Here is a 14216-nt window from a genome sequence, read left to right as displayed (position 1 = left end):
AAGATTTACTTCTCCCGCATAGAGGAAGAGGCCAAAAGGCTGGCTGATCAACAGGGGCGTTGTGAGACAGGGCAGGTATGTGGCAGCTCCAGGATCAAGCCTGGCAGAGCTGAGGGGCAGTGAGCCAGTGAGGGGTCCCACTCCCAATCCCAGAGCCACTGTGTTGCCTACAGTGTGCCGTGACTTTTCCTGACATGGGCTTGGCATGGGTTGAAGCCTGACACTAAGCACCTCTCTGCAACCACAAGCAAATGCCCAACACTGCTGTGGAGCTGAAGGGCTGTGGCTGCAACTGGGAGCAGGGTGGAGGGGCTGGGGGAGGAGAGAAGCAGGAGGGGTGAGAGAGAGAAGGTGTCAGTGCTGCTGCAGCCACACTGCCCCATGAGCAAGCCACAGGGCTGGCCTTGCCTCAGCCTTGCCTTCCATGCAAGGGCTAGCTCTTGGGTGCTCACAATTGCCTTCCACTGTGGCACCTACAAGTTGTGAGCAGCTGAGCGCAAAGGGATCCTTCCGGTGGTTGTCTGTCCCTTTGCAAAGCTCTCACTGACTGCTGAAGCCAAGACGCAGGTTCCCCCCCGAGTCTTGGTGCCAGCAGACTCAGCCCCAGGCTGAGGAGCTGCCCACGGGACCTTGTTTGGACACAGGGGCCTGTGTCCCATGACGGTGAGCATGGCAAGACCATCAGAAGACCCTGCTGCAAACATCGCTGGCCTGAACTAGTCTGCAGTAGTTCTCTGCCTTTCTGCCTGGCCAGAACACAGCCTCTTCCTTTCTCCCTCCTTCTCCAGGGGCAAGAATAGTCACGTGCGGACACAGACGAAGCAGCAGCAGTGACTGTGAGCCATGCGGGCACACAGGAAGATTTGTTCCACTGAATTAAACCAACCGCCCCAAGCGGTGTGGCTCTTCGCTGGGTGTGCTGTGAGCTCTGCCGTTTGCAGCATGGGAGCATTGGAGAGGCCTGGAGAGGCCAGCTGAGGAGTCAGGGCTTGGGTGTGAGTGGCTGCTGCCAGGGCAGCTCTGTGCCAAGGTCCTGCTGCAGCTTTTGGGCTGCAGCTGTGGTGGCTGTGGCTTAGGGGTGTGCTGTGTCTTGCTGGTGCCTGAGAGAGGCATGGAGAGGGCCCTGCCATGGCCAGCACATGCCCTGGGCCAAGGGGCCGGTGGGGAGAGGAGGGAAGAGCTGGTTTAGGCCTCTGAGGCAGAGAAGGGCTTGAGCCTGCACCTCCCTTGCTGGTGCCCAGTGGTGGCTGCATGGTGGGAGGGAACTGCCAACTCGTGTGTGTGTGTGTGTTGGGTGCACTTGAGTGTGGGGCTTTTGCGGGTGTGAGGGGAATGAGGAGGGTGCCAAGGGCCAGAAGCGGAAGCTGCCACCCAGGAGGCTTGGTGCCAGGAGAGTCCATGGCCACCTTGGCTGTAGCGCCCATGAACTACTGGAGTGGCAGAGCCTGAGGGGAGCGAGGAAGGAGAACAGCAGAACACAGAGCCCGGACTTGAGGCGAGCAGACTTCCCCTTGTGCAGGGACCTGCTAGGGGGGTGCCATGGGAGGCAGCTCTGAAGGGCAAAGGAGCTCAGGAAAGCTGGCAGGTCTTGAAGGTCTTGAAGGACAGCCTCCTCCAAGTGCCACAGTGCTCCACCTGGAAAGTCCAGCAAGCAAGCAGCTGTGTCTGTTCTGTGCGTTCTGTCCATCTCCAGGTCTGCATTTCTTGCAGCGACCATTGGCGAGGTGTTTCTCGCCATGGGGTCTCCGGTGCCAAGCCTGCGCCCCATCTCTTACCCTCGTAGACCGCGACTCCTCTCCGCCATGGCCTGCCTCTCCACTTCGCCCAGCCCTCTCTTTCTCCACACTACAGCCTTGCCTTAGAGCCCTAAACAGCTCGTCCTGCACACAAGAACTGCTTGCTACTGCGAGCAAGATCAAACTAGGGTCGTAGCACACAAAGAGAAACAAAGGCCATGAGCCATAGGAACATGGTCCAAGAGAGAACTTGCTCTCCCAGCTCAACCAAGCAAAAGAAAGCTGCAGACAGCTCTCCAAAAGTTCAACGAGAGCAAGCCTGACAAGCCTCAGTCCTGAGGCCTTGCCATGTCAGTGCCACCATCAGTCTAGGGCAGGGCCTAATGCGGTTCCTTGCTTGGCTTTTCTGTTCCTTTTCAGAGAACATTTCCTTGGCTTCTTTTCACCTCTGCACAGCTTCTGCTTTCACAGATATCCCTGTTGCGCTGCTTGGCTCTCCTTCCTGACCAAGAGCCACTAGCTCACAGCCTGCCACTCTATATGCAAAGTGAAGATTTGGGCTTTTTCCTCCCCGAGATGCCTTACTCCACCTGCAGTGAATAGCCTCTGACACTTTCTTGCCCAGCCATTGCGTGTGCTTGGAGCCTTCTGCAGCTCTTCTTCTGGGGGCCTGTAACACAGAGAGGAATGAGGGGGTTGGGTTTTGGTTTTGTTGTCAACAGCCAATCCCTGCCGGAAGAAAGCAAGGCAAAAAGACAGCTTGGGCTGCCTTTGTCCTCCGGAGCGTGTTCTTCACGGCATGGAGTCGTGTGTATGTGAGCACCACTTGGCTTTGAAAAGGGGACTGGAACTCCTTCCTCATCACAAAGGCCTTAACTCATACTGATGAGCTGAAGGCCTTCAGGAAAGCCCAGAAGCTGCTCATCCTGTTCTTAAAGTGCCGCCTCAGAGGGCAAGTGGGCCAGAGAACCATGCTGGGCTGCCACCTTAAGCAGGACCTCTCCTTGAGGGGCTGAATACTTGCTTTTCTCAGGAGCAGTCCCATGGCTTCAACACTGACCGTGAGGTGACTTAGGCATCATCAACTCATACACGGCAGCGGGCACATGGTTTCAATGAGGACCGTGAGGTCACTTTGGCCCCAGTACCTGAGAGGCCAGCAGCGGGCACATGGCTGCTGTGCTTTGGAGGGAGCAACGTGCCTGGGGAGGCAGCAGGAGCGTTGCCAAGCTCGATGCAGGAGGGTGTTGTGGAGCTGACGCCACGACGGCTCCACACCGCCTCCCGTTGCGTCTTCGTAGACGCGCTGACGAAATACGGGCTCGATAAGTGGCCAGGGAGGTGGACTGAAACCGGGCTGAGCTGGAAAGGAGCTTTGCAGGGAAGGATCCGGGTGTCCTGGTGGCACCAAGTTGACCATGATCCAGCAATGTGCCCTGGCGGCAAAGAAGGTCCATGGTATCCTGGGCTGCATCAGGAAGAGCGTTGCCAGCAGGTCGGGGAAGGCGATGCTTCCCCTCTCCTCAGCGCTGGTGAGGCCACACCTGGAGGGCTTGGTCCACCAGTACAAGAGACCCACGGACCTACTGGAGAGAGTCCAACCACAAAGATGACTAAGGGCCTGGAGCATCTCCCATACGAGGAGAGACTGAGAGAGCTGGGACTGTTCAGCCTGGAGGGGAGAAGGTTCAGGAGGATCTCATCAACGTATATAAACCCCCGATGGGGACAGGGCGGGTAAAGAAGACAGAGACAGATTCTTCTCAACGACAGCCAGTGACAGGACGAGAGGCAACGGGCACATATAGAAATACAAGAAATTTCATTCAAATATGAGAAAAGATTTTCTACTGCGAGGGTGATGGAACACTGGAACAGGTTGCCCAGCAGCGTGGTGGAGTCTCCATCCTTGAAGATATTCAAAACCTGAGTGGACACGGTCCTGGGCAACCTGCTCTAGGTGATCCTACTATAAAAAAGGGGGTGGGGGTAGACGATCTGCAGAGGTGCTTTCCGTCCTCATGCGTTGATTCTGCGATTTGGTGCTGCTGCAATTTGTGAAATCACTTGTGAGCTGCCTAGGGGGACTTTGCTCCTCCATGGAAGGACCACTCCGTATTGCGGAGCGGTCACTGCCTGCCCAAATTACTTCTCAAGGTCTTCAATGAGGTGCGGGTGCTTCTTCTTCAGGGCCTCGTAGAGGCGGTCCTTGCACCGGGGAGTCCAGCTCGGCATCAGCCAGAACAGCGCACGCATCCTGCTCTGGGACGTTTTTTCCGCCAAAATTCTTTGGTATTGCTCAAAGTCCAGAACATCCCCGAGCAGGAGGTCCAGGACACCTTTCACTTCAACAGCGCGTTCAATCAGCTCCACTCGGTGCCGCTCGACAAAGTGCTTCTCTGGGGAGGCCAGAAGCGAAGGGTTAGTCATGTGTGGACACGCTGGCGCTCTTCCAGCCGCCGCACACGTCACGGAGCAGCAGCCGCTTCAGAGCGGGGTTGATCTGAGCTGGCGCAACCCGAGGAGGAGACGAACGGCATCACGGAGCGCCCGTTCCTCTCCGTTATTAGCGGATAACGGCACCGCCTAGCCCAAAGCAGAGGCCCGGGTGAAGGTCTAATTCGAACTAGGGCTGTGCCAGGGTCAGTGCCGTGTTTTAGAGCGGACGTTTGAGCCCCGGCCCCTGGTTTTGAGGCGTTTCACCCCCAAAGGTCTCACCTGTCGCTGCCAACGCTCGAGCGGATGCTTCTGGGATTTGTCCTCTGCCCGCCGAGCCTGTGGGAGAGCAAGACAGAGCAGACATGAGAGGGTGAGCGACGGCAGGGCCCAACGCTGACGAGGGAACTCAAACCCCACATGGTCAATGGGGCGCTGGAGAATGCAGGGACGGAGCGGACACACTTCCCCAGGAGGCTCCATCCCGCTGGAGAATGCAGGGACGGAGCGGACATACTTTCACAGGAGGCTCCATCCCGCTGGAGAATGCAGGGACGGAGCAGACACACTTCCACAGGAGGCTCCGTCCCGCTGGAGAATGCAGGGACGGAGCAGACACACTTCCACAGGAGGCTCCGTCCGGCAGGAGCGCTCAGACTCCCAGGCCACCTCCCAGCCTTGCTGGTGACCCTCTCTCACGGCTTCACCTCCTACCTGGCCTGCTGCGCCACGATCCAGGGACCCAGCGACTCATGCAGGGTGCATCTGCACCTGCCCCGCTGTGGGTAATGTCTCCTGGAAGAAGAGAGGAACCAAGGTTGGGTTTCTCCACCATAGGGCTGCTCCCATTCCCGGTGAGCTAGTGCCATCAAGTGACAGCACAGCTAATTACAGCCCTGTCAGAGACCACCACCACTTGGTGTGAATTGGCCGTGAGAGATGCTGGAGCTACGGATGATGTTTGATGAGCACCTCTGACAGGGAGACCAGATCCCATCGCCTGGTTCAACACGTTATGTCTTGCTGGGAACTCACCGCACGGGAGTTTTAACCTAATTTCAGACACCATCATGGCAAATATGTACAATCGAGCTCGTCACCCTTGGTTTCTTCTGCAGCCAGCAGAAAAAGAGACATTTTGGGGGGTTCTACTTCTGCATGAAAAGACTCGTGCACCAGTCTTCCCTCCTCGGGAGATCTCACAGCTTCGCCATGCTGGAGGTGAAAGGATGCGAGACACCTACCTTTCCTCAGCACCGCATGCCACACAGATTTGGCCTTGCTTTTGTCCTTCAAGCTAAGTTTGACGTTCTCCGCCATGACACCAAGGTAGATTTCACTGAAGATCTGCTGCTCATCTGCCCCTCTGAGATGGAAGTCCAGGGTCTGGTGGAAAGGCAGGAATCGTTCTCAGGAGCTGCCTTTTCATAGCCAGCACAGCAGAAGCAGCCAACCCTGTGACCACCCATCATGGTCAAGCTCATGCACTCAATGGAGGAGCACAAGAAACCAACCCCATGACCATCCACCATGGTCAAGCTCATCCACTCAATAGAGGAGCAGAAGAAACCAATTCCATGACTGTCCACCATGGTCAAGCTCATCTACTCAACGGAAGAGTAGAGGAAACTTTGTCTTAGTCCCCAAAATTTGGGCATTTCACGTAAACGAATAGCTTAGGCTCCAGAAGGCAATTCCTGCCCCAACCTTAGACACCGATATTGGGATGGGATAAACTGCATTTTGAAGGAATTAAACCATTTTCCTTGGTTGTAGGGCAACCTGAGATGGTTCTTTCACCTGAGACAGATGCATTTTTAGCAACAGAAGTTAGAGGACAACAATCCCACTCTATAAACCTAAAGGGGTCATAGAAAGGAACTGGAAACGCATCAAGGACACGTATAGGAGTTAAGGTTTGCTAACAGCGCCATAACTGTTGCTCTGCTGTGTCATTCGGCTTCTTCCACCGGTAAAATGCTCAGCTCTACCAGGTGAAGTACCACCTCCTTTTGCTCTTCCCCAGATCCCAGTTACCTTGGGTTGTATGGCCGCGGTTTGTGAGCTAGAAACAACATAGGACCTCCCGCAGTTGAGCCGTTTGGTCAAAGGGGGTTTATCCACCCGGTAGGACATGGACTTCTTCTCTTTCTCTTCAACTGCCTGCAAAAAGTCAAACACAGTCGGCGCCAGGAGAGAAAGATGAGCAAACGCGGACGTATATGTAGATTTGGACTCGTCAGGCACTGCCCAGCCTCGGAGGAGCGGTGATGCTTCTGCAGCGTCGGTACGTGCTTGCTGGGATCTCACCTGCTTTATGGAGCGGTCATCAGGGATCAGGTAGAGATGGAGGGTGACAGGTTCCTTCCTGGTGGTGTGATAGATCAGCACAAGGGAGTGGAGAGGCAAATGGAGAATCGAAGTCATCTTCCTCCAAAGCACCCCCAGAAAGGAGAAGCTGGGGTCTTCCAGCACCGCATGGAACGGTTCCACCTCCGCTGGCGTCTCCAGGACCAGCTTTCCGCTGATAAAGTGGCCAATTCGCATCTCAGAAGTGTCGTCTTGTGCTGCCGGGAGGAAGCAAGGAAATGAGGTCTCTCCAGAGGTTCCCACCGAGGGTTTAAACCGCGAGCCCGGAGTGGGGACTCCTGCACCTTGGCTTTGGAGGAAGAGGACAGAGAAGGAGGTGCGGGGACACAGCAAAGCCAGGACACAGCCCGGCTGCTCTTACCTCCGAGGCACACGAAGTGCGGCAGGTAGACAGCGCCCACGGCGCCAGCCGGCTCAGCCTGGATGTTGAACAAGGGGCCGACGAACGTCCACTTTTCAGCGTCGGATCCTCGCAGGTGCTGCCGCCAGGAGCCGTACTCGTATTTCAGGGTGACCGCCGCCTTCACGTCGAAGCACAGATCGGTTTCGGCACACCGAAACGAGCTGCCACCGGGGAGAGAAACTCTGCGCGGCAAAGAGGAGAGCTGGATCAGGGAGAGGTTGGGAGGTCTAGTTTGAACCGATGATGTAGTCGATGTCCTGCACGAGCAGCGCTTAAAACGTGACTCCTAGAGAAGCCAACCGCTCTCTGATTAAGAGTAGGCAGCTGGTAGACACCCTAAATTCAAGCAGGCTGCTCCCACCTCGGTCCCGCCAAGCGTTCGGCCACATTCCCTGAGACACACCGAATTTGGAGCCACCACCTCTCACCTGTAGGTTTTCTTCTTGCCGCCCTCATCCCAAATGATTTCCGGCACGGTCACTTTTGGAAGATACTGGAGATGGGAATGAATGTTAGCTCGGCGCCCACCAGAGATGTCCCCCAAGCTCTGCGAGCTGCCATGGGAGAAGGGCTTGGGACAGTTTTGGAGCCGAGGAGGCAAGAGGGACCAAAGCCCAGCCTCGTGGTTTGCATCCTTGCAGGAGAATTACACGCACAAAGGTGATACCCAAAATCAGGGGCGAGCGAGAGGGAGGAAAGACAGAGCAGACGGAGAAAACGCGTCACGCCATTCTCCATCACCAGCTCAGTAGACGGGCAGAAAAAATTAAAAAACCCATTAACTACATCTCAGGCGCATCCCAGCAGGTCCCAAGAGACCCAACATGGATGTACATCTCTCCCATCACACGGACCAGGGCTGTCCGGGCAGCTGGACATGGCGCCCTACCGCTGTGGGCATCTAACCCTGAGCAAGGTGATTCTTGGGGACAACAGAGAGGGATGACAGAGGGGAGCCGGCAGAGCCACGGAGATACGGAGCTCCCACCTTGTCCCTCTGACAGCGGCCACAGCCGTCCTCCTCCCTGTGTTGGGCCATCAGGAAAACATCTGTCACGGATATAGCAAAATAAATAAATTCTAGATGGCTTTCGAGGCTCTTTGAGGTGTTGCGAGGCGACGGTAACCGCACGCAAGAGCGGCTGCACTCTCGCTCGCGGTGTGCGACGCTACAGCGTGATCTCATTTGACCTCGTCTCAACCAAGATTGAACCCGGACCACCCTCTTCCACCTAGCTGAAAATTGGGTGATTTGTGTCTTGCCGTGTAGGCAAAAGGTTGGTCCCACCAGGGCTGAGCCGCCGCGAAAGGCAGCTTCCCATTTCAGCGAAATTAAGCCCGCCGGAAACGGGATACAGGGCGAAGCCCAAAAAACGCCCGCAAAATCGCCCTGCGGACAAGCTCAGCGCCACTCACCAGGATCGGATGAGTCTTCTTCTCCGGAGGAACTGGATGGAAAGCCCAACCTGGACATTGCTGAAGAGAGGCAAGAATAGGTTAAAAAAAATAAAAGAAAGACGATATCTTAAAAACACTGAGCCTTGGCGGCAATCGGAAACGTAACGTTCTCACTCACCTGCGAGCGGAACGTCTTGCTCTAACTGGGACAAAGCTTCAGGTTGTCTGTGGGCTTCTGGAGGAGAAAGAGAGGAAAAAGTCCTCAAAATCCAGAGCCTGGAATCAGTTCTACGCTAAACTCATCGCTTCCCGGCACGGCTTTGGGCAGGAACCAGGCTGCCCCGTTCTCCACTGCGAGCGAAGAGTGACTCTGTGCCATCTCAGAGGGGCTCAGGACCCAGCTGGCTCAAGCCTCAGTCTGAGGCCTGCTTCAAGCAGGTTGGGCTGGAGACCTCCCGAGGCGCCGGCCAAGCCGCATTGTCCCCACGTTCCTACAATCCTACGGCCGAAACCACCGCAAAACCCTGTGCCCAAGAGGATAAAAACAGGACTGACCTTCCACTTCTCTCTCTGCCACCGCGGCAAAGCCCTGCTTATTAACTCTGCTCATTTCTGGAAAGAAACGCACGGAGAAAATCAGCAGGAAACCCGTTACAGCGGCGCAACGCGGGAAGAGGAGCCCAACCATCCCAACGGACGCTGCTAACTCCTTCCAACCTCAGCCCCAGGTACGGGATGCAAGGAAAGAGGGCCAGGTTTCACACCCCCCATTTCTGCCCCGCTTTCAGCTTGGGAAGTCCTGGCTCCTTCTCAGAGCGACCTAGGTCAAGCCAAGCTGTGGCTCCAGGGTGTTTCATTCCTCAGAAAACGCACGTGCGAGGAGGAGGACGTCACGTGTTGGGACGCAGCCAGGAGGAAAAAAGTAGCTGCTCCGAATAGGAGAGTCCAAGCAGCTCTTCCGCACCCTCAGGAGTCGAAAAGAACCAAAAACGGAGCTAAACTGAGTGCAAAAAGATATAAAAACATGATCTTGGAGCAACTCAGCTGGTTGATTACATCCTTGTTGGTTGAGGGACCACAGAGACGTGTTGGAACGACAGCGTGTTGGGGGCTTCATGTGTCCGAGAGACTGCATGTCCAAGGGACCACGCATGCTTCAGAAACAGATGAAGCCACCAAGACCCGACAGACACGACTGAGAGCAGAAGGGGAAGGACGAGGCAGTGTTGGGAGCTGGAAGGAGTTTTGGTGTCTAAACCTGGGGCTGAATCCCACCACGAGGGTTGGAGGAGCTGAATCTCCTCTGGGAAGCTGGAGGAGGTAAAACCCACCCAGAAATTTGGAGAAAGTCAGTCCTATCTGGAGAGTTGGAGAAGATAAACGTCACCTGGAAAATCAAATATGAATCCCACCAACAGAGTTGGAGAAGATGAATCCCACCTGGAGAATTAGAAAAGAAAGTAAATCTCACCTGAGACATCAAATATGAATCCCACCAAGAGGGTTAGACAAGGCAAATCCCACCTGGAGAGTTAGAGGAGATAAATCTCACCTGGAAGATCAAGTATGAATCCCACCAGGAGAACTGAGGAAGCCAAATCTCCACCCTGGAGAGTCGAAGGAGAAAATAAATCTCACCTGGAAAAACAGAGGAGGTTGGATGAGATGAATCCCACCACAAAGGTTGGATGACATCAATCCCACTCTGAAAGCTAGACAAGCTGAATCCCACCAAGAACACTGGAAGAGCTGAATCCCCCCAGGAAAGTTGGAGAAGATCAATCCCACCCAAAAAACGGGACAATCTAACAGGGAAAATCAGAAGAGGTCAATCCCGACAGGAGAGCTGCAGGAGCTGAAACTCACCCAGAAGGCTGGAAAAGGTCAATCCCGCCCTGAAAGCCGGACGAGGTCAATCCCACCTGGCAAATTAGAAAAGGTCGATCCCAGCCCCAAAATTGGATGAGGTCAACCCCAGCCCAAAAGCCGGATGAGATCAAGCCCACCAAGAAGGTTGGAAGAGGTCAACCCCAGCCCAAAAGCCAGATGAGGTCAACCCCAGCCCAAAAGTCAGATGAGATCAAGCCCACCAAGAAGGTTGGAAGAGGTCAACCCCAGCCCAAAAGCCGGATGAGGTCAACCCCAGCCCAAAAGCCAGATGAGGTCAACCCCAGCCCAAAAGCTGGATGAGATCAAGCCCACCAAGAAGGTTGGAAGAGGTCAACCCCAGCCCAAAAGCCAGATGAGGTCAACCCCAGCCCAAAAGCCGGATGAGATCAAGCCCACCAAGAAGGTTGGAAGAGGTCAACCCCAGCCTAAAAGCCGGATGAGGTCAACCCCAGCCCAAAAGCCAAATGAGATCAAGCCCACTAAGAAGGTTGGAAGAGGTCAACCCCAGCCCAAAAGCCGGATGAGATCAAGCCCACCAAGAAGGTTGGAAGAGGTCAACCCCAGCCCAAAAGCCAGATGAGATCAAGCCCACCAAGAAGGTTGGAAGAGGTCAACCCCAGCCCAAAAGCCAGATGAGATCAAGCCCACCAAGAAGGCTGGAAGAGGTCAACCCCAGGCCAAAAGCCAGATGAGGTCAACCCCAGCCCAAAAGTCAGATGAGGTCAACCCCAGGCCAAAAGCCAGATGAGGTCAACCCCAGCCCAAAAGCCGGATGAGATCAAGCCCACCAAGAAGGTTGGATGAAGTCAACCCCAGCCCAAAAGCCGGATGAGATCAAGCCCACCAAGAAGGTTGGAAGAGGTCAACCCCAGCCCAAAAGCCAGATGAGGTCAATCCCACCAGAGAGCTGAAAAAGGTCAATCCCACCCCAAAAGCTGCAGGACATCAGTCCCACCAAGGAGAGGGAACAAGGTCAATCCCACCCCAAAAGGTGGAGGAGAAAAATCCCACCAAGAACATGAAGAAAAGCTCAACCCACCCAAATTTTGAGATCAGTGAATCCCTCGCACACCCCTTCCCTCGCACACCCCATCACATGCTGACACCGTCCTGCGTTACACCCCGTCCCTCGCACACCCCGTCCCTTGCACACCCTGTCACGAGCTGACACCGTCCCTCGCACACCCCGTCCCTCGCTCACCCCGTCCCTCGCACACCCCCGTCCCTCGCACACCCCGTCCCTCACACACCCCGTCACAGGCTCACCCCGTCCCTCGCACACCCCCGTCCCTCGCACACCCTGTCACGCGCTCACACCGTCCTGCGTACACCCTGTCCCTCGCACACCCCGTCACACGCTCACCCTGTCCCTCGCACACCCCCGTCCCTCGCACACCCTATCACGCGCTCACACCGTCCTGCATACACCCTGTCCCTCGCACACCCTGTCACATGCTCACACCGTCCCTCGCACACCCCCGTCCCTCGCACACCCTGTCATGCACTCACACCGTCCTGCGTACACCCCGTCCCTCGCACACCCCGTCCCTCGCACACCCCGTCCCTCGCTCACCCCATCAAGCGCTCACACCGTGCCTCACACACCCCGTCCCTCACACACGCTGTCCCTCGCTCACCCCGTCCCTCGCACACCCCGTCCCTCACACACCCCATCAAGCGCTCACACCGTGCCTCGCACACCCCGTCACTCGCTCACGCCCATCCCTCGCACACCCCCGTCCCTCGCCCCTCGCACACCCCCGTCCCTCGAACACCCCATCCCTCACTCACCCCATCCCTCGCACACCCCGTCCCTCGCTCACCCCCGTCCCTCGCTCACCCCGTCCCTCACTCACCCCGTCCCTCGCTCACCCCCGTCCCTCGCTCACCCCGTCCCTCGCTCACCCCGTCCCTCACACACCCCGTCCCTCGCTCACCCCGTCCCTCGCTCACCCCCGTCCCTCGCTCACCCCCGTCCCTCGCACACCCCCGTCCCTCACTCACCCCGTCCCTCGCTCACCCCCGTCCCTCGCTCACCCCGTCCCTCACTCACCCCGTCCCTCGCTCACCCCCGTCCCTCGCTCACCCCGTCCCTCGCTCACCCCGTCCCTCACACACCCCCGTCCCTCGCACACCCCGTCCCTTGCTCACCCCCGTCCCTCGCTCACCCCGTCCCTCGCTCACCCCCGTCCCTCGCACACCCCGTCCCTTGCTCACCCCTGTCCCTCGCTGACCCCGTCCCTCGCACACCCCGTCCCTCGCACACCCTGTCCCTCGCTCACCCCCGTCCCTCGCTCACCCCCGTCCCTCGCACACCCCCGTCCCTCACTCACCCCGTCCCTCGATCACCCCCGTCCCTCGCACACCCCGTCCCTCGCTCACCCCGTCCCTCGCTCACCCCCGCCCCTCGCTCACCCCCGTCCCTCGCTCACCCCCGTCCCTCGCACACCCCGTCCCTCGCACACCCCATCCCTCGTACCCGTCTTTCCCGCACAACCGTCTCTCGCACACCCCCGCACAGTCCGGCTGTGGCTGCTTTCGCTTTCAACCGGTTTCGCTTTCGCTCTCTCACCCGGAACTACAGGTGCCATTAGGGAGGGTCATGCACACGCCAGCCCCACGCACACGCCAACCCCACACACACGCCAACTACACGCACACGCCAGCCCCACGCACACGCCAACCCCACGCACACGCCAGCCTCACGGCCCAGCCCCACGCACACGCCAGCCCCCCACACACGCCAACCCCACGTACACGCCAGCTCCACGCACACGCCAACTACACGCGCACGCCAGCCCCATGCACACACCAACTACATGCGCGTGTCAACTACACACACACACCAACTACACGCACACGCCAGCCCCACGGCCCAGTCCCACGCACACGCCAGCCCCCCACACACGCCAACCCCATGGCCCAGCCCCACGCACACGCCAGCCCCATGCACACACCAACTACACGCACACGACAACCCCACGGCCCAGCCCCACGCACACGCCAACTACACGCACATGCCAGCCCCACGCACACGCCAACCCCACACACGCTAACCCCACGGCCCAGCCCCACGCACACGCCAACCCCACGCACACGCCAACCCCACGCACACGCCAGCCCCACGCACACACCAACTACACGCACACGCCAACCCCACGCACACGCCAGCCCCACGCACACGCCAGCCCCACGGCCCAGCCCCACGCACACGCCAACTACACACACACGCCAGCCCCATGCACACACCAACCCCATGGCCCAGCCCCACGCACACGCCAGCCCCAGGCACATGCCAGCCCCACGCACATGCGCACACCAACCCCATGCACACGCCAACTACACGCACACGCCAACCCCACGGCCCAGCCCCACGCACACGCCAACTACACGCACATGCCAGCCCCACGCACATGCCAGCCCCACACACGCCAACCCCACGGCCCAGCCCCACGCACACACCAACTACACGCACACGCCAACCCCACACGCATGCCAGCCCCACGCACACGCCAACTACACGCACACGCCAGCCCCACGCACACGCCAACCCCCCACACACGCCAACCCCACACGCATGCCAGCCCCACGCACACGCCAACTACACGCACACGCCAGCCCCACACACACGCCAGCCCACGGCCCAGCCCCACGCACACACCAGCCCCATGCACACGCCAGCCCCACGGTACAGCTCCACGCACACGCCAACTACACGCACACGCCAGCCCCACGCACATGCCAACTACACGCACACGCCAACCCCACGCACACACCAGCCCCACGCACATGCCAACCCCCCACACACGCCAACCCCACGCACACGCCAGCCCAGCGGGGCAGTGTTCCCCCCCCCATCCCCCGCCCCCCACTGCCCCAGGGACCCAGGCGTCCGGGGGCCCCCTCCCCCCACCCCGGGGTGCCCGGCCGTTACCTCAGGGCCTCCCCGGACGCCTGGGCCCCCCACTTCCCCCCACCGGGGC

General features: G+C 58.3%; 1 protein-coding gene across 2 annotated transcripts; it reads right to left on the bottom strand.

Moving 5' to 3' along the window:
* Positions 1-3539: 3539 nt before the first annotated feature.
* On the bottom strand, positions 3540-12742 carry LOC106493777 (NACHT, LRR and PYD domains-containing protein 1b allele 2-like). Of its 2 annotated transcripts, XM_067317212.1 has the most exons (16): positions 12713-12742; positions 10210-10265; positions 9896-9981; positions 9731-9783; positions 8899-8955; positions 8522-8578; positions 8362-8421; positions 7934-7995; positions 7374-7438; positions 6904-7127; positions 6483-6739; positions 6210-6335; positions 5417-5558; positions 4887-4967; positions 4455-4511; positions 3540-4135 (listed from the first exon to the last, which is right to left on the bottom strand). In XM_067317212.1, the coding sequence occupies exons 5-16, from the start codon at positions 8951-8953 to the stop codon at positions 3882-3884; spliced, it is 1440 nt and encodes a 479-aa protein (XP_067173313.1). In that variant the 5' UTR covers positions 8954-8955; positions 9731-9783; positions 9896-9981; positions 10210-10265; positions 12713-12742; the 3' UTR covers positions 3540-3881. The 2 variants fall into 2 exon arrangements, with proteins under 2 accessions (XP_067173313.1, XP_067173314.1); XM_067317213.1 differs by lacking the exons at positions 10210-10265; positions 12713-12742 and adding an exon at positions 12683-12703.
* Between the last annotated feature and the right edge of the window lie 1474 nt (positions 12743-14216).

This window comes from Apteryx mantelli, unplaced genomic scaffold (genome assembly GCF_036417845.1).
Source record: "Apteryx mantelli isolate bAptMan1 unplaced genomic scaffold, bAptMan1.hap1 HAP1_SCAFFOLD_33, whole genome shotgun sequence".
NCBI lineage: Eukaryota > Metazoa > Chordata > Aves > Apterygiformes > Apterygidae > Apteryx > Apteryx mantelli.
The sequence above is the reverse complement of the archived record's forward strand: the minus strand, read 5'-3'. Positions and strand labels throughout refer to the sequence as shown.